General features: G+C 43.1%; 1 protein-coding gene and 1 long non-coding RNA gene across 3 annotated transcripts; one reads left to right on the top strand and one right to left on the bottom strand.

The window, feature by feature from the left end:
* Nucleotides 1-29: 29 nt before the first annotated feature.
* SEC24C (SEC24 homolog C, COPII coat complex component) lies at nucleotides 30-27525 on the bottom strand. 2 transcript variants are annotated; one of them, XM_079137067.1, is made up of 24 exons: nucleotides 27245-27525; nucleotides 25172-25371; nucleotides 21485-21620; nucleotides 12504-12676; nucleotides 11910-12281; nucleotides 11113-11249; nucleotides 9608-9676; nucleotides 8168-8279; nucleotides 7800-7927; nucleotides 6505-6643; nucleotides 6190-6305; nucleotides 5898-6022; nucleotides 5566-5757; nucleotides 5283-5376; nucleotides 4942-5058; nucleotides 4086-4256; nucleotides 3490-3586; nucleotides 3243-3388; nucleotides 2917-3055; nucleotides 2650-2768; nucleotides 2373-2552; nucleotides 1912-2103; nucleotides 1589-1678; nucleotides 30-1258 (listed from the first exon to the last, which is right to left on the bottom strand). In XM_079137067.1, exons 2-24 carry the CDS (start codon nucleotides 25341-25343, stop codon nucleotides 1118-1120), a joined length of 3357 nt encoding a protein of 1118 aa, XP_078993193.1. In that variant the 5' UTR covers nucleotides 25344-25371; nucleotides 27245-27525; the 3' UTR covers nucleotides 30-1117. The 2 variants fall into 2 exon arrangements, with proteins under 2 accessions (XP_078993193.1, XP_078993194.1); XM_079137068.1 differs by lacking the exon at nucleotides 9608-9676 and having other exon boundaries at nucleotides 27245-27518.
* LOC306659527 lies at nucleotides 13486-17660 on the top strand. Its single transcript, XR_013763326.1, has 2 exons — nucleotides 13486-14013; nucleotides 16130-17660. It is a non-coding gene; the product is annotated as an uncharacterized lncRNA (long non-coding RNA).
* Nucleotides 27526-27772: the final 247 nt, after the last annotated feature.

The raw sequence follows: 27772 nt of genomic DNA on the forward strand, positions 1-27772 counted from the left end.
AGAAGAGACATTGCTAGTAAAGATGAGGCTACTGGTTACATCTTATTTTATTTCTTTACAAATTAAAGATGCATTGAAAAATAAACCAATGAAGAGAAATGAGAGGTCCAGAGCAGGGGCCATCCCAGGCTGGGAGCAGGCAAGCTTGGCTACCCTCAATCCTAGCCCTTGTCCTGCCCCAGCCAGTTGGGGTTGGAAGATAACTGTCAGTCAGTACCAAAGCCCAAGTGGTGTCCTGGTGAAAGAGCACAGGGCTCCTGCCACCTGTTTCTCCCCAACAACCCTTGGCGTGAAGAAGCGGCGTTGCCAGTGGAAGCTGAGTGGGATGTGGGCTGGCTCTGTGAGGTATTGCAAGTTGATGATCAGGCTCCCTACAGAACCATCCAGTGTTGAGGCCTCTCCAGCTGGAAAGGAGGCTGGTACCTCTCCCAGGTGATAATATATCTCACAACTCAATCTCCAGGTTTATTCATCTCTGACAACGTGCCTCTATCCACGAAGTAATCACCGGTCATTGCAAGGGAGAGAACAGGAACAGCGGAAGCAGAGAAAGCTAATCAACCACCCTCAGTGTGATTTGGCTGCTGACCTCCAGGCCCAAGAAGGACCGAACACTTTTCTCTCCACCACCTGTGGTCTGTACCCCAGCTCTTGTGCACCTGTATGTGTTATCCCTAATATAGGAAGTTGATGGCACTGAGCTGAATTAGCCACCCCCTGGAGTAACCTGGGATCCCCACTCCTTCCTGCCTGCCCCTCTCCTCTGAGAGGCTGGTCCAAAGGGACATAAAATATTGCCAGGGTCTGGGTGCCTCCAAACCCCCAACACCAAATCATATACAGTAAAATGAGAAACTACATTCATTAGGACAGGATTAGCAGGAAAAGGAGGATAGAGTGAGGTGATAGGGGCACCTTCCACCAGCAGGACATGACAGAGTGGTAGGATACTTGAGCCCAGAAAGAAGGTGCCTCCTTATATCTCCCCCTGCCCCCCCAAAGAGACTGAGGTCAGCTTACATGACTTATAAGATATGGAACTGTCCCAATTTCTCTGCCATCCTGGGATACTTTCTGGAAGCTGGCCTGGGACCCTATGCCATTTACCCATTTGCTTTTAGCTCAGTAGCTGCCGAATCTCCTTGTGCATATGACAGAGAAAGTCCACATAGGATGCTCCCCCGCTCAGGCTCTTGTCTTCCACCAGAAAGTGCTTGAACAGCATCTCCAGCTTATCCTCTTGCTTCACCACGATAAGCTATGGCCAAAATGCAGGGTCATGAGGAAGGGCCAAAGAGAATGAAGCATGCCTATAAATCTCATGACGTACTCCCCACCCCACTTCCAGGTGAGAACTTGACAAGAAATTCAGGGTTTAACCAGGTATGGTGGATCAAGCCTATAATCCCATCTACTTGGGAGGCTTAGGCAGGAGGATCTCCAAGTTCACAATGCAAGCCTCAGTAACAATGAGACCCTCAAAACAAAAAATAAAACAGGCTAGAGATGCAGTTCAGTAGTAGAGCTCCCCAGGTGCAATCCCTAATATCACAAAGAATTAAAAATACAGGGTTCAGAGCAGTGTTACCTTCATGTACCGCGATCTCTGTGCCCTTAAGTTATCAATGAGGCCTCGAACTTTCTTGGACAGTGGATTATCCAGAACTGGCAGAACACTCTGGAACACAAAAGTCATTCCTCCTTATGATGAAGTACTCTGAATTCAGTCAAGAAGGGGGGCAACACAGATTTATGCATCAACTGAAAGCCTGAGTGAAGAATGACAATACCCTCCCTTCCCCCTAAGTGTTCCCTGTTATGTAAGGGGCTCAGCACACTAACTTTATTGGCTCCCACTCACACCACGAAGTATACTTCCACACCCATAATCTCCTTGACTCCTGTCCTCACCAAGCCACTGGTGATCTGACTGAAGGAAGGGACGTTGAAAAGGCTCTGGACAACACCCTGTTGGACACTGGCTCCCACCCAGAGGAAGAGGTTGAGCCCATTCTCCAACAAATATATATCCCCATTGCTTAGACGTTCTTCAGATGCCCGAATTGCTGGTGGTTCAGTGGTACTCTCAATGGGAGACTTTGTCTAGACAAAAGGAAGGGAGAAAAAAATTACCAAGGACCATACAACATGCCTGCCCACCTCACCCATACACACACACACACACAAACTCACAAAGAAAAATCCCAGACACCACCCATTCTGGGTTTCTGTAATTCTCTCAGAGTGAAATGTCCATAAAAACAAATTTCTTAGTGTCAAAGAGAGATGCTGTTACTCTCCCACCAACATTTCCTCCTTCTAGGAGGCCCTCTTCTCAGTGCCATGTCCCACACCCCAACTCTCAATCGCACCAATGGCAGGAGACGAGGATAGAAGAAGACATTGGTCTCAGCCACATCCATAGAGGTAACCAGCTGTCGGACATAGGCACGGTCATCAGTTGTGACTTCAGCTCCAGGTTGCAGGACATCACTCTTCAACACACAGTTCAGGTAAACTGGGAGTAGCTTCATGCACTCAGGAAGGATCAACTGAGGAGTTATTGAAATAAAATCAGTGATTATGAGAAATCCCTCCTAAGTGCTAAACTTTCTCCCAAGAACCCCACCACTGACACGTCTTCCCCACCTGTCCTGCAGAGGAGGGGCTGGCACAATTCTTTCTGTAACAGGCTAGGATCTGGGCACACTGGGTGATAAGAGTGTCACGCACAGTCTTCACAGGGCTGTTCAGGACACCCCGGTATGCTGGGTGGGGAAGTGGGAATAGCAGTTACTGGTCAGCCACATCATATGAGCCTTCACACCATCAGACCTACCCAGGAATGTTGCATTGTTGACCATCCTGGGCCTTTCTCTCAGCCCAAATCCCACCCTGCCCTGTGCCTATCCTCACCAAACTTTGCCATGTAGTTGATAAGTGTGTCAGTCTCACAGTTCCGATACAGATCAGCTAGCAGGGTGCAGCAGTTCAGCGCCAGGTTGTGGATGCGGAGCCGACGCTGCCCTGCACAGCTGGTATAAAGCAGAGCACACTAGAGAAAGAGAGAGAGGGGACACTCACATCCCTCCCTCACAAAAGTCCTCTGAAAAAATTTGTCCTTTTGCTACATTATTAAACTAGAGGAAAGGCATAAACCAACCCTCCCCCAGCCTCTTCTTCCAATTCAGCCTGCTCCTCACCTAGCACTTCCTCCCTAGCCCCTGCCTCCCGCCTGCCACCTGCAGGAGTGCTCCACTCTCTTCATTAAGCCGATCATCATGCTTGAACTCCACAGTCACTGTCTTGTCCCCATCCAGTCCAGCCAGCTCCACATCTGTTGTGTTGCTCATGTAGAATGCTCCAAAGAAATCTACAGCACGGATACCTGAAGCCACACAGAGTCAGGGTCATGACTAAAGGTATAACAGGTGCCACATGCTTTCCTCTCAGATTTAACCCCCCAAGTGCTCTTCAACCAGGACTGACCAGTGCTTGTTCGGACCCGCATCACAGCATCGAAGCCAACAACCTTCTGTACATCTCGTCGCAGGTCACTCAGGAACCGTTCCTGATCATTCTCCACCTGCAGTCATCCATGCCCAGTCATATCACTAGCCACATAACTTACCCTGCAGTCAGTTTCCCTGTACCCCTCCCCCTCCACAAGCCTGCTTAATTGTAATAGCAATAACAGTGAAGATGATCAACAATGGTATTGATGGTATTTTTAAGCACTGACTATATGCCAGGTACCACACAAAATGCTTTACACATAATTATTTAATTCTATAAACAAATCCTAATTAATAAATAATGAAACCTTATTTTATAGATGAAAGAACAAAAGAAGGGATAATAAATTTTTTCCTAGGTAACAGTGCTAATATGTGGTGGGACTAGAGTGTCAACCCAGTCCTGACAGCAAGGCCCTTACTCCTAACCATCATACACTCAGACCTCCCTTCTTTACACTTCTTTAACACAATTCCTATTAATGAATCAGTGGCTTAGAAGCCACTCCATATGTAAGCAATCATTCCAAGACCTGCTATCACCTGCCATCCAGAATCCCACACCATTACCTGAAAGCAAGCGTATTTGTAGACAGAGCCACCAGTGAGCTGGGGCACAACAGAGAGCGTGGCCACATCCACATACTGGTTAGGGAAGAGAAAGAGGTCTACACAGCAGCCTTGGGCCACACACTCTTTGGCCAGAGTCTGATAGGCACCTGTTTGGGGCTGGAACAGAGTCTGAGGAGGAGCAGAAAACATGTTCAGATTTCTCAGTTCTTCCCTATTTGAGGGAATACTTGTACAATGGAATACTTTAATACTTGTAAGACTTTCAATCTACTGCCTAGGAATTTACAATAGTAGTACAAAGTTCTCTTTTTAAAAAAAGAAGAAGAAAAGAAAAGCCAGGCACAGTGGCATTTGCCTGAAATCCCAACAACTCGGAAGAGTGAGACAGGAAGATCACAAGTCAAGGCAGCCTTGCAACTTAACAAGATCCTGTCTCAAAAATAAAAAAATTATAAAATGACTGAGAGCCGGCTTGTTGGACCATGCCTGTAATACCAGCAACTTGGGAGGCTGAGTTAGGAGGATCGCAAGTTCAAAGCCAGTGAGTTCAGCTTAACAAAGCCCTGTGTCAAAATAAAAAATAAAAAGGACTAGAGATGTAGCTCAGTGGTAAAATGTCCTTGAGTTCAATCCCCAGTACCACCAAAAAAAAAAAAAAAAAAAGTCCACAAGGGGCTTTGGGCTGGGATAGGGTAGAAACATGTGGGAATAGTGTAATAGACTGGCAAGGCCCTGGTTCAATCTCCAGTAAAACACACACACATACACACACACACACACAAAAGAGACATTGGGAAGAGTTACCACCTTTCCCTCTACTGAAAAGTACCCCCACCACCTCCCAGTCCCACACCTTCTCTTTGTCTGTGTTGATCAATTTCCTGTCATCTCTGTTCTTCAGCTTCCCTGGGGCCTCTGCAATGGGTAAGGATGTATGGAACAGAAACAGCTTCCCTGCACACTCAGCAGCCTAGGAAAGAAGACAGCACTACTTTTTCATTTTTTATTCATTTATTCCTTCCCTTGTCATTTTTTAAGCACCAACTACGTCAGAAAGGCTGATTTGCTGGACAGTCACCAATCACTGAAGAAATGGAAGCTGTATCCCAGAGGGTAAGATGTTTAGAGGAATGTAAGGGAGAGAAAAGAATGAAAAAGCAAGGTAGAGGAGGTTACCAGGGACTCCAGTATTACCTTCAAAGCCTCCATCCCAGCCTGGATAACTGGGGCAAATACTGTCTCTGTCTCTCTTGTGTCTGCGAACATTTCTGGAATCTGATCCAATAAGCTAAAGAGATAGGCGATGGGAAATAACCAAAATTTCTATTGAGATTTCATATGCTTTGGTTTTTAATTCCCTGAAGAATCATTTGGCCCCCAGACTCTAATAACTCCTGAAGCCATAGCCCCTGTCCACCTACTGACCCCAACTCCCTGGCTTTCCCTACTCTCTTCACTCCCACAATCTGGCTCTTACCTGGTAATGACTGCCCGAGACTCATTGACATTGACCAGGAAGCCATCCAGGAGTGGCACAAACATGTCAGCCACATCAGATACAACCATCATCTGTGGTTGGGCCAATGAACTCTTCACATTGTAGAAATGAAGCACCTTATTGTAGGTGACAAAGCCAACGCGGATTGCTGATTCTTCTGCCCCGCCCTCCCTGTGGATGACAACATTTGTTACCCAGACTTGCCACCTTCTCCACCACCCACAACTTTATGGGATCAGGATCCATCTGCTCAGTCAACCAAGAAAACCCACCATTCACTAAAGTAAGCACCTCAGCTCCATTACTCTCACCTAGGTAGGTAGTCTAACAGTGACTTGAGCTCCTCACAGAGGAGCCTAACAAGACCAGTCCTGATGGCATTGTAGGAGACATCAATCATGAAGATGAAGGCAGGAGGGCTGGGAAACTTATTATTCTGCAAAGGAAGGAAATGGGGAGAGAAGGGTATGGTAAGGAGGCCAGCTGACCACAAAGCAGTCAGCATCAAAAGTGACACCAAAGGGGAAAGGGAAATGACAACAGCAATTCTGAGCTGTCTCATTATCCTCCACCCCTTACTCCTCCCCTGCTACCTTCCCTCACCTTGCAGTAATCTACAGTGGCCAAGAATTCATAAGAGCCCAGAGATAGCTCAGGACGGTCATAAGCATCCACACGTTTGCCGGTATGATCCAGATGTTGAAAATACTGGGGGGGAACTGTGGGGAGTATGCAGTGTGTTACTCAAAGGTCCACTCTCAAACTTAGTACATCTGGCGCTAGCTGAGTTGCCCCCTATCACTCCAATGTCCCATATCCCCACATGTGCCCTACTTCCCCAGCTCCTGAAAAATTAGAAAGAGAATGATGAGATGCAATCAACACTTTCCCCCTGAATCCCAGCCTCCAAGAACATACCATCATTGATACAGCTGCAAAAGCAGCACTGGAAGCGCCTCCCTCCCTCGATGAACTGCATGAAGGGGCACATGTATGCTTTACAGCGATTGCAGCGTAAAGGGCCAGATTCCCCATGGTCCACAACATATGGTGAAGCCTAAGGAGCAAAGGGGAGGGGCTCAGACATGGAGGGAAGCTATGATGGGTTCAGACATGTGGCAACAGATGAGGAGGAAGAATCTGGAAGGAGAAGGGACATGGCTCAGATATTTTTCCTGGGGAAGAAGTAGAGTGGAAAGGAATGAGGACAAAATGATTGATGGTACTGATCACAGGAAAATGTCCCTGAGAGTTTAAATTTCATAGTTCCCTCTTCTTATTCCCCATTTCAGAATTAATTTTTCTTTGGAAAAAAAAGAAAAGGACTGTACAATTAATCATAGCAAGCCAAGAGCTACCACAAACATGTGAGGAGAAAGCCAAAAATTATCCAAGATTGTTATTTCTGGTCCTATCTTCATTCTTTTCCACTCCTGCCCTAGGGATCTCAACCCCTGCTTCCATCCCTAAGTATCTATAACACTTCTCTCCTTTCACCCAGAGTAGAATTCTGATACCTACTGATGCCCCAGGCAGATGTCACCCAAGAGATAACAGACCAGTGTCCAACCATTCCCACTGGGACCCGGAAAAAGAGAAGAGAAAAACAAAGGAAGACAGAGAAGGAAGCAGACTATAAACTGAGCCTTGAGCTTCCCGTTCTGAGAATTCTAAAGTTAGATAAGTAAAGAATGAACATGAGGTATCTATCAAGGCCTAGAAGTGGAGCTGCTTAGCTCTTTTTTATCATGCTGGTTCCAGGTACTGGAGTGATAGATTAGGGCCCAAGCCAGGTAAGAGATGGAATACTGGATCCTAATGAACCTGTCTCTTACATACTGTGTTATATACGTGGGGTGACAGGCCAGCCTATAAAGAAAAAAATAGAATTATGTGCTTCTCATTATATGGAGATGATCATTCGATGAGAGGTTCCTACAGCCAGATGTCTTCAACCTACAAGCTGGCCCTGCCTCTTTTCATATTGTTTGTTTCTCCCACGAACCCTGGTCCACATGGCAATTTCTCACACTTGTGCTATCATCCACATCATTCTCTCTAGGCATAAGCTCTGGGAAAGAAAGCTATTAAAGATACTGCCCCTCCAGTCTGACCAAGATTTCTTCTATCATGACAGTCAGAATCACATCTAGGAAGAAGCCTTATTCCCCCTCCTTCCCTTTCATTATATTCTAGCCCCTTCTCTGACTTACCTCCTCTGGGGGCAGCCTTGCCAGTGGCTTGATGACAGCTGCCAGGGGCACCTGAGCCTGCTTTGCCATGTCAGATGTGCAAGGGATATTATAGGATGTGCATCGGATGTATCGGGGACTTGCATTCCCTGAAGGAGGAGGTAGATGGCCTCAGGTGAGTCATATTACAAAATCCCTCCAGATACCAACTCTCCATTGATAATTCACCCCATCACCTCCACGAACACCAGAACTAATGGTGGCTTTTTCCCTACCAGAAGGACTTGGTTGGGGGGACTGGTCTCTGTTCAAGATAGATAAAAGTTCCATCTATAAGTTGATAACCTTGGACAAAAGGCCCCCAAAGGAAGGAGATAACACCTTCTCACCTTGGTCTTTCACCAGGAAGTTGGTGGTGACTAAAGGTGGCACCTGGCCCCGTACACCAGTAACAAATGGCTCTGAACCCCGGTTGTTCCTGTCATCTTCAATGACCTGAATCTGCAGGGAAGAAGTGAAATGAGTGAAATGATAGAAGAAAATGAAGTGCCAGGTCCCAGAGTACCAGGGAAAAGACAGGTGAAAGCTACAGCACAGAAATTAGCAATTTGCCAAAGAACACCTCATGCACCAGGCCTGCTCTCCTGGATATCATATCAAATGCCACAATGCCAATCTTCCACTCTATTAGCCAGCAATAAGATGCTGGGTAGGCCACACCAAAAATGAGCTTCTTGATAAATTGTCCCTAGCCCCAGTCAATGGTGAATACCCTCTTTTTCCTCCCACTCCAGGAAAGCTCCAGCTCTGATCATAGACAATCAAACATGGTTAGATTCTACTCCCATTCCCATCAAACCTCCCCCAACCCTGATCCTCCCCTCAAGATACATCGAGTCAGAGCAGGAAAAAAGATGGTAGTAATCATGTAAAAATGAATCTACCTGGAATGACTCTACACTCAATGAAATTAACAAGGGACAGGGTAAGGAGAGAATTAAACATCCAGAAATGATCAGGTAAGGTGAGAAAGCAGATGCTGCCTTCCTTTCAGGTAAGCATCATAAGTATATGGGAGGATAGGATAAGTACCCAATTCGTAAAGCCCAATCCTCACCCCCATATTTTGACAAACACAGTGAAGGGAAAGAAACAAGGATATGCAAAGCTGGTAACCAGACCCTTGTGCAGGTTGGTGACCCTTGATCAGTTACTTCAAGATGAGTCTGATAAAACCAGGGAACATAAAGGGCAAATAAACTATCCCACAGCAGAAAGGGGGAAGCTTAGAAATATAGCAAAGTCAAAGACTTGCCAGATAAGAAAGTGGCCCACATTTTCCCAAACAAACAATCCCTTCCCCTCTAAGAATACCAGTTTGGAATTTGATGAACCTGTAAATTAGCAGCCACCTACCCAAATGTTTCTCCACAACAGGCTATAGACCAATCAAACCCAAAATGGAAGAATATACTGCTTAACTTTGTCCTGTTCCATCACATGTCACACACAGGCTCCTGGAAGAGCCAGAAGCAGGACTGAAACCCAAGCTTAACATTCCATCTGGCTCCACCCTTACAGGCTGACCTTCTACCATCCCATACTCAAGGAACTGCTAACAGCTTGCTACCTCTTCCTTACATGGTGACTTGAGGCATGCATATCCTTCAGCTTATAAAAGTAAGGATTTAGAAGGGCAAAGGAAAGAGTATGAACAGGGATGGACATGGTGGATGAGGTGAAGATGAGGTCACAGGCATGCATGGATGGCACTAACACAGGGATGACACGCGCACACACACACACACACACACACCCCCTGCACTTACTGGACTAGGAATGGCATCAGGGTCTATTCTGTGCCTGGTTTTCTGCTGAGGAGGCAGCTCATTGAGTTGCTTTTAGTGTTTTAATAATAAAGGCAGCAAGGGAATACAGGGAGGGAGACAAAAGAACAAGAGGCAGATGTTACTTCTCTCAACCCTGATGAGTTAGATGTGAACAGCTGGAGCCCAAATCAGACTGCTGCAATCAGGCCCCGTCTAGATCTGAAATTCTGAGTCTCTCTAACCCAACAAAGAGGCCACAGTAGTTCAAACCATGATATATCAAGATAAGGATGCAAACAGGAAGCAAGCAGGGTTTACAGGGAGGGACTGAATGGGAGAAACCTTAAGGAAGAAGAGCAATACTCCCTCCATAAGGCCTAATCCCCTATCTAAGGACTCTTCTTGTGCTGAAAGAAGCCTCCCTCACATCCAATCACACTCTTTTCCACTGTGAAGGAGGGGAAAGGTAGGAGAGCTGCTCCATCCTCCCAGGTCATCCTTAGCCAACAGGTTCCTTCACCATGGTGATTCCCCGAAGGAAGAGGGAAGAGAACAGAATGGAATATGACAATGGCTAAGCATGGTGAGGTAACTGACAGCAATGTTACAGACAGGACTATAAAGTGGTCCCTACTTGGGAATACAGATCCAGCCTCTATCCTGAATCTGACAAGGAAAGCCTGAGGATTCTGCTGATGGTTCTAAGGATGAGATTCACCCTCTTCTGGGAAAAGCAGCTTCCCCACTGAGACTTTATATGCTATGTCCCTGTACACTATAATCACTTTTCCCCATCCATACAGCAGGGGTCTATTAACCATAAGTACTGTGGGCTTCCTCGTATAACAATGTCTAAGTAGGAGCAGAGAGGAACCATTATGGCTTTCCCACTCTGAACACCTAATATCAGATAATCACCACCTACTCTAATCATTAGGAAGAATGCTTTCCTACTAGGTCTATGGATAAGACCCAGCTACTACTCCACAGAAGAGCAAAGGTGACCATGTATGCCCAAAGTAACAGAACTCATCCTCAACCCAAAGCTACGCTGATACTGCTTTGACTTCCCTTCCTTCCCCATGTAGCTATGGAGTAAAACTGTCCTTGAAGACCTCTGGAACTTAGAAGGCACAGTGACATATGCCTATAATACCAGCAACTTGGAAGACTGAGGCAGAGGATCACAAGTTCAAAGCCAGCCTCAGCAACTTAGCAAGTCCCTGTCACAAAATAAAAAAGGGCTGGAAATGTAGCTCAGTAGAACAACAACTCTGGATTCAATCTCCAGTATCAAAAAAAAAAAAAAAAAAAAAAAAAATTCTGGAACTGCAAGTTCTACTTCAAAGAATCAAAAATCATATCTAGATTTTAGGTCTACAAGAAGATGAATGAAAAGGAAAAATTATCAAAAAATGCTAGGCAAACAGGTAGCTCATCAGGTCAACCTGCTTATCTGGCAGACACAAACCCATTTCATTAGGACCATCTAAGCATCTACTTACAGGACTGGGGATGGCATCAGGGTCCAGGCGCTTAGGAGGCAGTGGTTGAGGAGGCCCAGGTTGACTGCCAAAAGTGGGTGCTCCAGGGTAGGGGCTTCCAAAATTGGGCTGAGGGCCCCGGGTTGGTCCAAAGGAACCTGAGAGACAAGGGCACAGAGTGATAAACTCAAAAATTTCCTCCCTGCTGGGTGCAGTGGTACATGCCTGTAATTCCAGAGACCTGGAAGGTTGAGGAAGGAGGATCACGAGTTCAAGGCTAGTCATAGCAACTTATGGATTATGGAGGTCCTAAGCAATTTAACAAGATCCTGTCTTAAAATAAAAATAAAAAGGGCTACGGATATAGCTTAGTGGTAAAGTGCCCCCCTGGGTTTAGTTCAATTCCAAGTACCAAAAGAAAAAAAGAAAAAATCCCTTTCTTGTATCTTCTTAAGGACTCAGGGAAATGACTAGACTTTATAAATATAGAATTATAAGAAACACTAATCCCTGGGGAAGCCATTCACGGAAAGATGACACTATCTGAACTAAAAGAAACACTAGGGCTGGGGATATAGCTCGTTGGTAGAGTGCTTGCCTTACAAGCACAAGGCCCTGGGTTCTATCCCCAGCACTGCAAAAAAAAAAAGAAAGAAAGAAAGAAAGAAAAAAACAGTAATGTCTTATAAACCTCACATCCTAGTAATGACACTCTGAAGTAATCCTTCTAGTTTATCACTTCACAAGGAATACTAAAAAAAAAACACCTGAAAAACTGAAGTCTTTGGCTTCTTAGACAGACCTTGAGAAAAACTCACCATTTTGTTGCAGCTGATAGCCCGGCTGCTGGGAGGAGTGCATAGGTGGCGGGGGTCCTGGGGTCCCAGTCATCTGGGGGCCAGGGGGCAGAGCTTGAGGAGGAGGTGAGGATACATGGTTGGGCTGGCTCACTGGGGGCCCCCCAAAACCCTGTCCAGGCAGGAGTGGACCAGTCATAGAAGGCATCCGAGGACCCCCTGAAGCTGGGGGTGTGAAGCTGGAGGCCAGTGGTGGGGCAGATCGCTGGGGAGGTTGGACCCCTGGATGACTTTGGGCCTGGCTAAGGGAAGGAGCCTGGCCCTGAGGATAGGCGCCATATGGACCAGAGTTAGGGAAACTTCCTGAGGCTGAGGCCAGCGATGTTGGTGGGCCTGAGAAAAAGAAGAGGTAGAGTCAGAAGCCCAGTCATTCTATATCCTAGCTCAGTAAGTCACTTCCCTTTCCACAAAAGAAGCACAAGTATGACTGTCCCATCTTCTGGAGCTGAGGTACAGGAAATAAAAGGAAAATAAAAGGGATCCAGGCATACTCCCAGAAACTAATACCTCTGAAAAGAAGGGGACAAAAACACTCCTATGGTCACTGCTACTTACCATAGCCCAGCCCTGAAGGGGGAGGGGCTGGAGCCATAGCACCACTGATCTGCATTCCAGCCAGCTGTGCAGTCACCTGTGCACTTGTCGGAGGAGGGCCATAGGGCTGAAGCACAGCTGGCTGGCTGACAACAGGGGCCAATGGGGACCCAAATGGCTGAGACCCAGGGAGTCTGTAAAAAGAAGGAAAACAGAGGTGATTGATGGGTTGGGGTACCCTTCAAAGCTGGCAGGAGCTCCATATCATTCAGGCATTCTGGCATCTTACACTATTCCTGAGTTCTTTTATGGCTTCATACTTGTATATCTATGAGTAAATTACATTCCTGATTATCTACATTGTGATTATTTGTGACAAATCTTATTTTTCTCTAGATTGACTCCACAAACATGTTAAGCACCCTTAGGTCAAATACTATTTAATCTGATAGTTAAATTATCACCTCCTCTGCCTCAGTCCTTTGTTGACAAACCATCTCAGTTTTGTAATCTGAACCCTGAAGAGGTTGAAAGGGAAGACACATGCATACAAGTTCTTAACAAATGTGAAATCAAACAAATGAAATTTATTTTTCAACTTTTAAACTAGTGTATATTACTTTATCCTGGGATAGGTATTAGAAAAATCTGTAAGATCAGTTCAGTATAGAGTGGTACACACCTGTAATTACAGCAACTCAGGAGGCTAAGGCAAGAGGATTGAGAGTTTGAGGCCAGCCTCATCAAGTTAAGGAGACCCTCAGCAACTTAGCAAGACCCTGTCTCAAAATAAAAACCAAAAAGGACTGGGACAAACCCAATTGGGTCTCTTTTCTTCTCACTTGAATAAATCTTACTCTTTTACTCTTAAAAAAAAAAAAAAAGACTGGGGCTGGGGATATAGCTCAGTTGGTAGAGTGCTTGCCTTGTAAGCATCAAGGCCCTGGGTTCAAACCCCAGCACTGAAAAAAAAAAAAAAAAAAAAAAAAAGATTGTGGATAGTTCAGTGATAAAACATCCCTGGGTTCAATCCCCATTTAAAAAAAAAAAAAAAAAAAATCTCTGTAAGATCAGAGCAGCAGATCAGCTGAGTTTGGCATTCTATATGAATTGAGAGAATACCTGAGAACTATACCAGGAAGGGACTAGAGAAATGACATAAACTGAGTAGCTTTCCAACTGGGTCTAAAAAGCAACATCTTGTTGGTTACTTGCATGATACCAGACAGCATATTTAAATATATTTTTTTTAAAGCATAGATGGGTGTGGTCATCCATGCCTGTAATCTTCACAACTCAGTAAACTGAGGCAGGAAGATCCCAAGTTCAAGGCCGACCTCAAACCTAGCTCAAAACAAAAAGCAAAAATGATGGGATAGTTCAGTGGTAAAACATGCCCACTTTCAAACTCTACTACCTAAATAAATACATAAAAAAATCATAGCTTTATAACTTATAAAGCATCTCTAGGTTCTTTACTCTAGTATGATGGCAAAATAATAACAGAGCACATAGCAGTAAAAGTAAGCAGGCCCCCCTCTTTCACCACTTCTATTCAACATCGTTCTTGAGACTCTGGCCAGAGCAATTAGACAAACCAAAGAAATTAAAGGGATACGAATTGGAAAAGAAGAACTCAAACTATCCCTGTTCGCTGATGACATGATTATATATTTAGAGGAACCTGGAAATTCCACCAGAAAACTCTTAGAACTCATAAGTGAATTCAGTAAAGTAGCAGGTTACAAGATCAATGGCCATAAATCCAACGCATTTTTATACATAAGTGATGAATCTTCAGAAAGAGAAATTAGGAAAACTACCCCATTCACAATAGCCTCGAAAAAATTAAAATACTTGGGAATCAATCTCACAAAAGAGGTGAAAGACCTCACAATGAGAACTACACAACACTAAAGAAAGAAATTAAAGAACACCTTAGAAGATGGAAAGATCTTCCATGTTCTTGGATAGGAAGAATTAATATTGTCAAAATGGCCATACGACCTAAAGTGCTAGACAAATTCAATGCAATTCCAATTAAAATCCCAATGACGTACCTTACAGAAATAGAGCAAGCAATTATGAAATTCATCTGAAAGAATAAGAAACCCAGAATAGCTAAAGCAATCCTTAGCAGGAAGAGTGAAACAGGGGGTATTGCAATACCAGATCTTCAACTCTACTACAAAGCAATAGTAACAAAAACAGCATGGTATTGGTACCAAAATAGAAAGGTAGATCAATGGTACAAAATAGAGGACACGGACACAAACCCAAATAAATACAATTTTCTCATACTAGACAAAGGGGCCAAAAATATGCAATGGAGAAAAGATAGCCTCTTCAACAAATGGTGCTGGGAGAATTGGAAATCCATATGCAACAGAATGAAACTAAACCCATATCTCTCACCATGCACGAAACTAAACTCAAAATGGATTAAGGACCTCGGAATCAGACCAGAGACCCTGCAGATTATAGAAGAAAAAGTAGGTCCAGATCTTCAACATGTCGGCTTAGGACCAGACTTCCTTAACAGGACTCCCATAGCAAAGAAATAAAAGCCAGAATCAGTAACTGGGATAGATTCAAACTAAAAAGCTTTCTCTCAGCAAAGGAAACTATCAGCAATGTGAAGAAAGAGCCTACAGAGTGGGAGAATATCTTTGCCAATCATACTTCAGATAGAGCACTAATCTCCAGAATCTATAAAGAACTCAAAAAACTCTACTCCAAGAATTCAAATAATCCAGTCGACAAATGGGCTAAGGAAATGAACAGACACTTCACAGAAGAAGATCTACAAGCAATCAACAAACATATGGAAAAATGTTCAACATCTCTAGTAATAAGAGAAATGCAAATCAAAACCACCCTAAGATTCCATCTCACCCCAATTAGAATGGCGATTATCAAGAATACGAGCAACAACAGGTGTTGGCGAGGATGTGGGGAGAAAGGTACACTCATACATTGCTGGTGGGGCTGCAAATTAGTGCAGCCACTCTGGAAAGCAGTGTGGAGATTCCTTAGAAAACTTGGAATGGACCCTCCATTTGACCCAGCTATCCCACTCCTTGGCCTATACCCAAAGGACTTAAAATCAGCATACTACAGAGATACAGCCACATCAATGTTCATAGCTGCTCAATTCACAATAGCCAGACTGTGGAACCAACCTAGATGCCCTTCAATTGATGAGTGGATAAAGAAACTGTGGTATATATATACAATGGAACATTACTCAGCCATAAAGAATGATAAAATTATGGCATTTGCAGGCAAATGGATGAAATTGGAGAATATCATGCTAAGTGAGATAAGCCAATCTCAAAAAGCCAAAGGACGAATGATATTGCTAATAAGTGGAGGATGACACATAATAGGGGGGAGGGAAGGGTTAGTGTTAGGGTGAGAATTAGGGTTAGGGAGGGGGGCAAGTATGGAGGAAGGAAGTACTGTATAGAGGGAAAAGAGGGGTGGGGGGGCGGGGGGAAGGGAAAAAATAACAGAATGAATCAAACAACATTGTTCTATGTAAATTTATGATTACACAAATGGTATGCCTTTACGCCATGTACAAACAGAGAAACAACATGTATCCCATTTGTTTACAATTAAAAAAAAAAAAAAAAAGTAAGCAGGCCAAACTAGAACTAAGCACCAAACTTGATTCCAACTTAACTGTGAGATACAATATAAAGTACAAAATACATAACTGTACAGTTGAATAATTATAATAAAATTATACTCACATAACCAAAAAACAAATCAAAAATAGAACACACTAGCATCCGGAAGTCCTACATGCATCTCTTCCATAAACCCTTGTCATTCTCCCAGGAGTAACTACTTTCATCACTTTCTGAAAATCATCCTCTGGCCTTTTTAGTCTATCTCCTCAAAAGTACAGTTCTGCTTTTTTTCAACCTTTTGTGAACAGAATCATTAAACACATACTCTTTGGATTTTGTGTCTTTTATTCAACCATGTTTATGAAAATGATCTATTATTTTGCCTTAGTTATACTTCACTCCCTTTCTTGGTTAAATATTCCAGTAAATAAATATGCCACAATTTGCTTAAGCAGTTTTTTGCTTGCCTGTTTATTTGGTGGTGCTGGGGACTGAACTCAGGATCTTATGCATGCTAGGCAAGCACTCTACCATATGAGCTATATCCCCAATCCCTACTTAAGCATTTTATTTTTATTTTTAAACATTTTTTAGTAGTAGATGTACACAATACCATTATTTTATTTATTTATTTTTATGAGGTGCTGAGGATCGAACCCAGTGCCTCCCATGCTCTAGGTGAGCACTCTACCACTGAGCCACAACCCCAGCCCAAGCATTTTAATGTAGACAGATTTTAGGGATTTTCTTTCTTTCTTTCTTTCTTTTCCTTTTTTTTTTTTTTTTTTTTGGTGGTACCTGACATTAATCCCAGGGCCTTCATCATGCTAGGCACTAGGCAAGTGCACTGAGCTATAATTCCAGTTCTCTTTTAATTTTGAGACAGGGTATTACTAAATTCCCAAATTGGCCTTGGACTTATAATCCTTCTGCCTCAGCCTCCAGAATTCCTGGGATTATATGCACATGCCACTGTACCCAAGTGTTCTTTACTTTTTTCAACTGGATTGTCTTTTTCTTACTGATTAGCAGGAGTTCTTTATATATTGTAGATACTTTTTTTTTTCCTGGCAGTATTAGAGATGGAATCGAGGGCCTCTGCAGGCTAGGCAACCACCCTACCTCTGAGGTATAGCCCAAACTATCTATATATTATATGTAAATATCTTTTACCTTTCTACAACTTGCCTTTCCAATGCACTTTCCCCTCAACCTCTCCCTCTCTGAGTATTCTCATCAGTACAAACATACTAACATCTCAAAAAAATAACCAACTCTGCTGGAGGTGCAGCTCAGTGGTAGTGTGCCTGCCTGGTATGTGCAAGGTTGTAGGTTCAACCTTAGCCAGACCCTGCTCAAGAAAACAAACAAGCTGGAGCACACAGGTAATCCCAGTGACTCAGCAATTTAGTGAGGTCCTAAACCAAATAAAATAAAAATAAAAAATAAAAAATAAAAAAAGAGCTGGGAGTGTAACTCAGTGGTGAAGCATCCCAGAGTTAAATCCCCAGTACCCACCCCCCCCCACACACACAAAAACTATACTATGCGAATTAATTCAGTTATAAATTTATCATATAGTATATAATTTTATTTCTATTAAGTACAGAATAGGGAATCTATAGAGACAGAAAGTAAAACAACAGTTGCTTAGGACTGGAGGCATAGGAGAATGGAGAAAAATCAGGGGTAGCTAGATACCTAAAGAATATGATATTTCTTCTTTTTTTTTAATTTTTTTTTTAGTTGTCAATGGGCATTTATTTATTTATATGCAGTGCTGAGGATCGAACTCAGTGCCTCATACATGCCAGGCAAGTGCTCTACCACTAAGCCACAACCCCAGACCCATGATGTTTCCTCTTGAGATAGTGAAAATGTCCTAAAACCAAATGTAATAATAATTAGTTGCAATATATTAAAACCCACTGAACTGTACTCTTCAAATAGGTGAACTGCATGATGTCAATAAAACTATTCAAAAAATCCAACCAAATAATCTCACATTCCCCTTATACTTTTGCTCCCCTTTTAGTTAAGCATTACAAAAGAATTCATCTATGCTACCTGTACTTCTTCAATTTATTTTTTCCCTTTAAAGGCCCTTCTTTCTAGGTTCATTTTTCTTTTTATTCTAAGTCTCTCACCTAGTAATTTGCTTGTCTGTTTATTGGTACTGGAAATTGAATCCAGGTGCATTTAACCAGTGAGCCACATCCCATCACCAACCCCATTTTATTTTTATTTTGAGACAGGGCCTAACTAAGTTTCTGAGGCTGTCCTCAAACTTGCAATCTCCCAGCCTCAGCCTCTCTAGTCGCTGAGATTACAGGTGGACACCACCACACACAGTTCCCTAGCAGTTTTTCAACCAAGTCTGACATTGTCAACTCAATTTGAAAATATCTTTACCTGCCCTCTCTTGATAAGGTACATAATTCAAAGTTGACAATTATTTTCCCTTAATGTTTTCAAGGTATTATTCTATCTGCTGTCCCCTATTACTCTTTACTGACTCTAATCAATTGCCTTTCCTCCTCTGAGAAGTCCTTTTGGCCTTGGTTGGGGAAGTATGGTAGTTTTGCATTAGCTTCTGGAAATACTTCATCAATATTATAATCCAAGATGAAAAATTTTAAACAAACTATCAGGGTATAACCATAATTTCTATACCTTTAAATGTTCAATTCAATGATTTTTAGTAAATCTGTAGTTATGCAAAGTCCAGAATCCAATTTTAGAACATTTTTATTACCCCAAAAGGTTCCTGCATGTCCATTTGCAGTCCCAAGACTTTTCTTCCCCTACTCATCAACAGCCCACTTAAGAAAAACAGGGCTCCCTATTATCTTCTTCTGCCAGTGTACAGACTTTTTTCCTAGTCTAACTGTTCACTGAAGGTAGAGCCCAAATACAAACTACCTAAATAAGATCTCAATTCCAAATGGCCTCTCAGGAAAGTCTTAGAACTCCTTTCTCATCCCCAGCACCTGCTTAAATTTAAATCCCTGGATTCTCAAGATCATAATTTTCACTCAAGCTACAGGCAGCCATAGAGTCAAGTTACACTGATGTTCAGTCTTCACTTGGTTTTGGGAACTTGAGTATTTAATTTTCTAAAAACTGATCTATGAACTTGAAAAAAATTGGTTTTCAGAACTGGGAATTGAACTATCACTCTATGCTATGCCCCCAACCCTTTCTCTTTCCTTTTCTTTTCTTTTCTTTTCTTTTTTTTTTTTTTTTTTTTTTTTTTTTTTTTTTTGTTGTTGTTGTTGTTGTTGTTGTTTCGTTTGATTTTGAGACATGGTCTTGTCAAGTTGCCCAGGCTGGCCTCAAACTTGGAATCCTTCTGCCATAGTCTCCAGAATCACTGGGATTATAGGTATACACCACCACACCCCTCAAAATAAAAATTGTTTATTATTTCTATTTTTTTTCTCCTTTCTAAGATGACTAGCAAAAGGGTTTTCAGGTTATAGTAATCTACTGCCTGGTTGAAATTCTTTGACCCACTTCAACTAGGCAATTTTCTTCAACTTTGCTGAAATTGAATTTATCAACGATGTAGACCTTGTCAAATCACATTATTCAATTCTTAGCCCTTATCTTACCTTTCTGCCGCAATTGACAAAGCTGATTCTTCTAATGCCTTCTGGAAATACTCTCTTTACCTGGTTTCAAGACACCACACTCTCTCCTGACTTATCTCCTACCTCATTACTGCTCTCTCTCTTGTTTTTGGCAGTATTGACAATCAAACCCAGGGCCTTGACCATGCTAGACAAGTGCTCTACCACTGAGCTACATCCCCAGCTCCCTTCTTATTATATTTTTGTTTTCTTGGTTAGTTTCTGTGGTGCTGGGGTTCAAAGCCAGGGCATTGCACAGGCTACCACTGAGCTAAATCCCTAGCCCACAGACTGACCTTCTTGCTTTTCATCATGTCCACCAGGTAACTTCTACCTCAGAGCCTCTGCACTTGTTTTTCCAAGACACTCTTCCACCAGATCTTTGCATGGCTCACTTCATCACTTCACTGAAATCTCAAATTAGTTCACAGAATCTTTCTTTTAACCAGAATTTTATTTTTTTTTTTTAAACTGGGGAACTGAACCCAGAGGTGCTTTACCACTGAACTACATTCTCAGCCCTTTTTAAATTTTTTATTTTGAGACAGGGTCTTGCTAGATTGCTCAGGGCCTCACTAAATTGCTGAGGCTAGCCTCGAACTTGTGATATTCGTGCCTCAGCCTCCTGAATCACTGAAATTACAGGCATGCAGCACCACACCCAGGTTGACCAGCATATTTAAAACAGTTCCCAGCCCAGAATGGTGACACATGCCTATAATCCCAGCTGCTGGAAAGGTTGAGGTAGGAGAACTGCAAGTTCAAAGGCAGCCTCAGCAATTTAGCAAATCCTAAGCAATCTGGCAAGACCCTGTCTCAAAATTAAAAAAAAAAAAAAAATTTTTTTTAAAGGGTTGGGAATGTGGCTCAGTGGTTAAATACCCCTGGGTTCAATCCCCAGTACAAAACAAAAAAGGCCCCTATCTTCTCAGTCACCCACTATATCTTTACCCTATTTTATGTCTTTTAATATATTCATTACCTGGTATTGTCTATGTATCCCACTTGTTTGCCATGTCCAGGTTTATGTTCAATGCTTAAAATGTACATTCTGAGTTGGGCGCAGTGGCACACACCTGTAATCCCAGCTGCCTGGGCAGCTGAGGCAGGAGGATGGCGAGTTCAAAGCCAGTCTCGGCAAAAGTGAGGCGCTAAGCAGCTCAAGTGAGACTCTGTCTCTAAATAAACACAAAATAGGGCTGGGGATGTGGCTCAGTGGTTGAGTGACCCTGAGTTCAATCCCCACTACCAAAAAAAAAAAAAAAAAAAACAAGAACGACTGTTCAATAATACACAGGGGTGGACACCTGCAACACCTGTAACTGGGAATAACAAAACTCAAAGGGTAGAGGGAAGAGAGAAAGGGATATATGAGAAAAGTAAAATGGGATCTCTGAGAAAGACAAAAGAAAAAAGGAAAGAAATTTTTATTTTTTTGTGGCGGGGGGGGGGGGGGGGGGCGGGGGTTTACCAGGGATTGAACTAGGGGCAATCGACCACTGAGCCACATTCCCAGCCCTATTTTGTATTTTATTTAAAGACAGGGTCTCACTGAGTTGCTCATCAGCTTCTGCTGATGCTGGCTTTGAACTTGTCATCCTCCTGCCTCCCACGTCGCTGGGATTATAGGCATGTACCACAGCACCCGGCTAAAAGAAAAGAAATAGATCCTCATATATTTCTAACCTTTCCACTTTCATCAGACCATTTGTAGGTTAACCCATGTACATACCTTTGCATCTGAACAGTGGAGCTTGGACCATTCTGTACATCACCTTGGCCAAACTGGCCATATGCAGCCTGGCCACATGGGGACTGTGCTGTAGAGACTGGAGGTGCCCCTGAGGAGGGTGGGGCTCTTGACACACCTGAGGGTAAAGGACAGAAACTGAATGATTGGGAAATAACTTTCTCCTCCTGAGTCAGGAATGCAAAGCAAGAATCAATAAGCTCAGACCATCACTGATCCAATACTACAAATGCACAGTGAAAAGGACACCATCAACATGCAACTCTAAACCAGGTTCATGGCACACATCTCTAATCCCAGCTATTCAGGAGGCTGAGGCAGGAGGTTTGCAAGTTTAAGGCAAGCTTTCACAACTTAGCAAGAAGACGATGTCTCAAAATAAATAATAAAAAGGACTAGGGGGGCTGGGGATATAGCTCAGTCGGTAGAGTGCTTGCCTTGCAAGCCCAAGGCCCTGGGTTCCAATCCCCAGCACCACAAAAAAAAAAAAAAAAAAAAAAAAAAAAAAAAAAAAAAAAGGACTAGGGATGTAGCTCAGCGGTAGAGCAACCCTAGGTTCAATCCCCAGGACTACCAAACAAACAAAAAAGCATGCAACTCCAGCTATGGCAGTATTCTGAACATGGATGCCCAACAGGAAGCTTGTACTCTGCTTGACAGATAAACTAGGGTGAAGCTGTAGTCAGAGCTAAAAAAAATGTAGGGCCTTCCTATGATTACTATACTCACCCACTCAAACCAGGCCAACCTAATGTTCTCTTTTTGGTACTGGGGATTAAACCCAGGGACACTTAACCATTGAACCACATCCCCAGCTGGTTTTATTTTGAGACAAGTTCTCACTAAATTGCTTAGGGCCTCGCTAAGTTGCGGAGGTTTGCTTTGAATCTATGATCCTCCCGTTCAGCTTCCCAAGTTGCTGGGAATACAGGCATGTGCCACCGTACCCGGCCTACTGTTCTTACCCTAGACAAAAAGTAAACTGTTAGAAGAAAAACATCTTACTCTAGAACTCGAAAGTTACAGCAGGTACAGAAGATAACCAAGTAATACACTTAAGTAGGCTGTAAACAAAAGCATGTTTTTCTTTTTCCTTTCTTTCTTTCTTTTTTTTTTTTTTTTTTTCAGTGCTGGAGATGGAACCCAGGACCCTAATCCACACTAGGCAAGTGCTCTACCACTGAGTTATATCCTTGCCTCAAAAAAGGCGCCTCTTAAGGAGACTATTCTATCACCCTCTTCTTCATATACTTTACTTATCCTAATCATATCCTTTTCATTCACTTCTTAGTATAGAAGCTTCCATTAGCACAAGGTTCAGGATTGTGTTCACAGGTCAAAGACCTTGTTCCTGCCCAAGGGTTTAGTCAGGACAGTTGGCCTCTCCTCCCATTAGTACTGCCACATATGTCCTTACAAAAGCAGGACTCCATCCTTCCAACAGAGCTGCTGTCAAAACTACTTCTACTACGCTTAGCCATCCTTCCAACATGAAATGCAGATACAAGGATCAGTTACTTGGCAAATCACTTCTGAAATGTTGCTGATCCCTGGATAAACAATTTATTTTTCCTTTGGCTCTGCCCTTGGTAGAGATTAGACATTATAGAACCAACCTACATGCTTAATTGATTAATGGAACTTGCTCACTAAGTTTCCTCTCAATAACAAGGCTACCTCTTGAGAGAATGCCAAACTTCACTTTGACAAGTCAGAAGCAAAGGGAGATTATGTCCAGTCAAAGTCCCAACCAAGAATAAGGCTCTTCTAAGCAACTGGGACCTAGTTATGTGTGGTGGTGCACACCTATAATCTCAATAACTCAGGAGCCTGAAGCAAGAGGCTGGAGGTCAACCTGGGCAACTAGTAAGACCCTGTCTCAAAATAATAATTTTTAAAAAAAGGGCTGGAAATGTGGCACAATGGTAGAGCACCCTTGGGTTCAATTCCCAGTACTGAAAGCAAAAATTTAGTTCTAATTTTACTACTTCAGATTCTTTGCCTCAGTATGATTAAAATGGTAATACTTGCTGGGCATGGTGGCACACGCCTATAATCCCAGTGGCTCAGGAGACTGAGACAGGAGGATGGTGAGTTCAAAGCCAGCCTCAGAAAAGCAAGGCACTAAGCAACTCAGTGAGACCCTGTCTCTAAATAAAACAAAACAGGGCTGCGGATGTGGCTCAGTGGTCAAGTGCCCCTGCATTCAATCCCTGGTACCAAAAGAAAAAAGGGGAAAAAAAGGCAATATTTGATTTATTTTCCAAATCTTACCTAAGCCTCCTTGATGCCTTGTTGTTTTTCCACATACCTTCATGGAATTTACTTCCTCAAAAAGAAAAAATAGGGCCAGACATGGTAGTATTTGCCTGTAATCCTAGCAACTTGGGAGGTTCAGGCAGGAGGATCACAAGTTCAAGACCAGCCTCAACAACTTAGCATGGGACCCTAAGCAACTTAGCAATACTCTCTCTCAAAATAAAATTTTAAAAAGGGGTTTGGGGATGTGTGCCAGTGGTGAAGAATACCTGGGTTCAATCCCTGGTACTAAAAATCAAACAAATATTTTTTTATATCTTAAGTCCTCAGTTAACCTAACCATAGAGCTACCTTCCAAAAAGGCCCTCTGGATTATCTGTAGAGGACCTGTTGTTCTTCTTGAAAAAGGAATATAAATATATTAAATATAAGTATATTTAATATAAAATTAAAAAGAAAAATAATATAAAAAACAATTATTGGGGACTGGGGGACATATCTCAGTGGTAGAACATGTGCTTAGATCCTGGATTTGATCCCCAGCACTTCAAAACAAACACTAAATCTAATACTGGACCAAATTTGTCTTATTTCCCTTATGCTACAGAATATCTAAGAAACAGAAGAAACTCAAGCCAATAAAAAGGAATGGCATTAGAAGAAAGATAGTTCCTGCACCAAAAATCAGACACAAAAATAATACCACTTTTCATTCTAGAATCATTTATACACAGACTTGAGCCAGAGTCATTTATAAACAGAACCATCAGTCCAAAAAAACCCACAAAAATCAGAAAACAAAACAAAACAAAAAACACTCCCTCTGGCTCTCTCTATGTATATATAGGTGAATATGAGGAATTAGTAATTTCAGGGAGTTTTAAGTCAACAGGCTCTGGAGGATCTGTAACCATATCCTTTTCATTTAGCTCTTTTTGTTTTGTTTTTTTTGTAGTACTGTGGATTGAATCCACAGCCTCACACATGCCACCAAGCACTCTACCACTGAGCTACATCCCTAGTCCTTTATATTTTCTGAGACAGTCTTACTAAGTTGCCCAAGTTGGCCTCAAACTTATGATCCTCCTGTTTTATCCTCCTGAGTTGGGATTACAGGCATTGTGCCACTAAGCCCAGCTCCATTTAGCTCTTAACAATGCATCCAAGAGAGGCCATTCAGGAAGTGAGCTGACACTGAACCTGGAAGATGTACTCCCACTAGATGTCTGAAGGTGGAAATAGTCACCCATCTAAAAACAGGGGAAGATAAACTGCTTTCAGTTTCATGAAGCCCGTTTCATGTTCCTCAATCTCAGTCACCCAAACACCCTAGGCAACTTTGTGAGTGATACAATCCAACCTAAAGCTGCTAAGTCCTCCGCTTAGCTCAAAAGAAACTTGGAAACATACCTTGGGGAAGAGTTTGCTGATAGCCTGGCACTGGGCCATTATAGGTTCCATAGGGAGTTGGGGGTGCTGTGGTCCCTGGTTGCCCACCATAACTGGACTGGTGATACCCTGGATAGATGGGCTGGGGCTGTCCAAATGGCGGCACAGGTGGAGCTGACTGGTTCACATTCATTATGAAAGCATCCCCAACTTAGACTCACCTATCATAGGAGACAAAAGAAAAATTAGTCAAAACAAACTCCTAAAAGAAAGAGCAACTATTCAGTGTAGGAAATAGAGATAAAAAGGAATTGACCATCAGGCAGTGATCAGCTGGACCTCAGTAATTTTCTGTCCCAGTCAATACCCAGCTTCTCCTCAAAGCAAGAACTGTTACTGTGAACCCCATGCTTCCTATTCCAAAAGGGTTACATTTCAAGGTCAGACAAACCCATCAGAATGGAGTAGCAGCCTCCATTCCCCAGTGGTATTTCTAGATTTCTAGTGTCTAGTCATACAAGGAGTCCTTTGGCTGAGGAACTACTATAATGTTACAGGTAAATGAAACAATATTTCCACTTTCCATTCATTCTTTTCAGCATCTACTCATCAATTCATTCAACAAATACTAAGTACCCTCTAATGTGCTAGTCATTTTTTAAAAATATATAATATATATTACTTATATATTATATATAATATATATAATACATATATGTTACTTATTTATTTATTTATATGCAGTGCTGAGGATTGAACCCAGGGCCTCACACATGTCAAGCAAGTGCTCTATCACTGAGCCACAACCCCAGCCCAAGTCATTTTTAATCTAACCCTGGGGCCTAAAGTCTAAAACACATCAGCTAAAATTCCTTCCCCTCAAAAGGCAAACTTTAGAGTAACTGATTTAGAGAAATGACATTCTTTGGCTAATCTGCAGTAATCCTACTCCAACCCCAGATTTCCCACTAAAAAAGCACATGGACCTTGGAACTAAAGCATTAAAATCACCAAACGTAAAGAACACCTGAAAACTCTAGCAAGGTAACAGATTAGAACTGAGTTCAGTCAGGCACAAGAATATCTTCACATAATCAAGAGAAACAGTTCAAAGATTGGTGGCAATGTAAGATTTCATGAAAAATATCAAGCAGAGGTCTATGAGTATTCTGAATCCCAATGCACTTCTCCAACTTTCCTGTTCTGCTCTCCTTATGTGCTTGTCATGAACACAGGCCCCTATCAAAATTACTACAATCTTTCCAGCAACAGAGGGATGAATTAAAGGGCCTTTCGAGGGTTCTTCCAAGAAGAGGACTATCTGATCTCATCTACTCTAAACGGTCTTAACTTTCTAATTATAGGCAGAGGGGCCCAGGAGGCAAGAGACCTCACAGGTATTTCAGTGGAACAATGGGCCTGTCCCCTTTGCTAGGAAAGGCCATCTTAACTACAGAAAAGATGAGCTGCTCCTGGACTAGAATTCTAAATTCAAAGCCATCTTGGGAGCTGGCCTTCCAAATCTGAAACCTTGCACAGGTCACTGACGCTAAGCTTGAGAGATGTCCCCCTCCTTTTATCTTCCTGAAATCAGGAGGAAGTCGGGAGGAATGGGGCTTGTTCTCCAGAAAACAATCTCCTCAAGCACACTCAGAAGCTTGAAGTCAACCTTCAGTCTCAACACAAGGTGGACAGTGGAGGGTGACAACCCAAGGGGGCGGGGCAAGCTTCCTAGAACTCTGAAAGTAGTCGAACTGTGGAGGCTGGGGAGCGCCAAGGATCAAGATAGTGAAGCCAAGGCAGCTTCTCGAGCCACGATGAGAGAGGTCTGGTCCATTAAGCATTAGAGACCGAGCATCTTGCGCCCTTAGACAGGTTCGGAGCAGCAAGCGGGAGCGGGATTCCGGGCCGGGAAGCTAAGAGGGGTCTAGGACCGATACTGGGTCTTGGATGCGTGAGGTAAGGGTCTGTTCTCAGGCCCCGCCCCCAGGCTCCTCCCTCCCTTCTAAAACCGGACCCCGATCTGGCCAGTAGTACCCCTGTTTCTTCTCTGCATTCCTACCCACCACCGAACCTCCTGATGCCACTCCTCACCCGGCTCCAGATCCAGGTTCGACTTCGTTCCTAACGTCAAGGCTCCCAGGCTCCACTTCCGGTTCCGAGCGGGGGGGGCGTCGTTTTCGCCCCAGGAAGTCCCGCCCCCACGCTCCAGGGCCGAACCACTCCTTCTGCCACGTCGGCATTAGGCAGGCATTTAGGAACCCGGATGCCGCGCGCGCGCTTTACTTTTTTCATTATGTCTGCCTCCGCGAAGTCTCCGCTGAGTTTTATGAATTTTGGATTTGTTTTTTTCAGATGTCCTAGTCACTTTATAGTCTCACCAACTGATATGCGATTGAGAAGGCTGGGTCGAACTATCTTTAGTAACGCTCCTTCAATCAGTGACGTATTAGTGACCTCTGATCTAAACTTGTAGCCACTTCCTGCTGACCCTTGACCCCATTGATTTCCGTCCGCTAGGTTGCTCTCGCCGCCGACCTTTACTCAGGCTGTGGTGGTGGAAGTAAAACATAATAACTCCTCCCAGGCTACGTGTATGAGTTCGAGTTCAGGCTCTGCAGC

This window comes from Sciurus vulgaris (assembly GCF_902686455.1).
Source record: "Sciurus vulgaris genome assembly, chromosome: 4".
Lineage (NCBI taxonomy): Eukaryota > Metazoa > Chordata > Mammalia > Rodentia > Sciuridae > Sciurus > Sciurus vulgaris.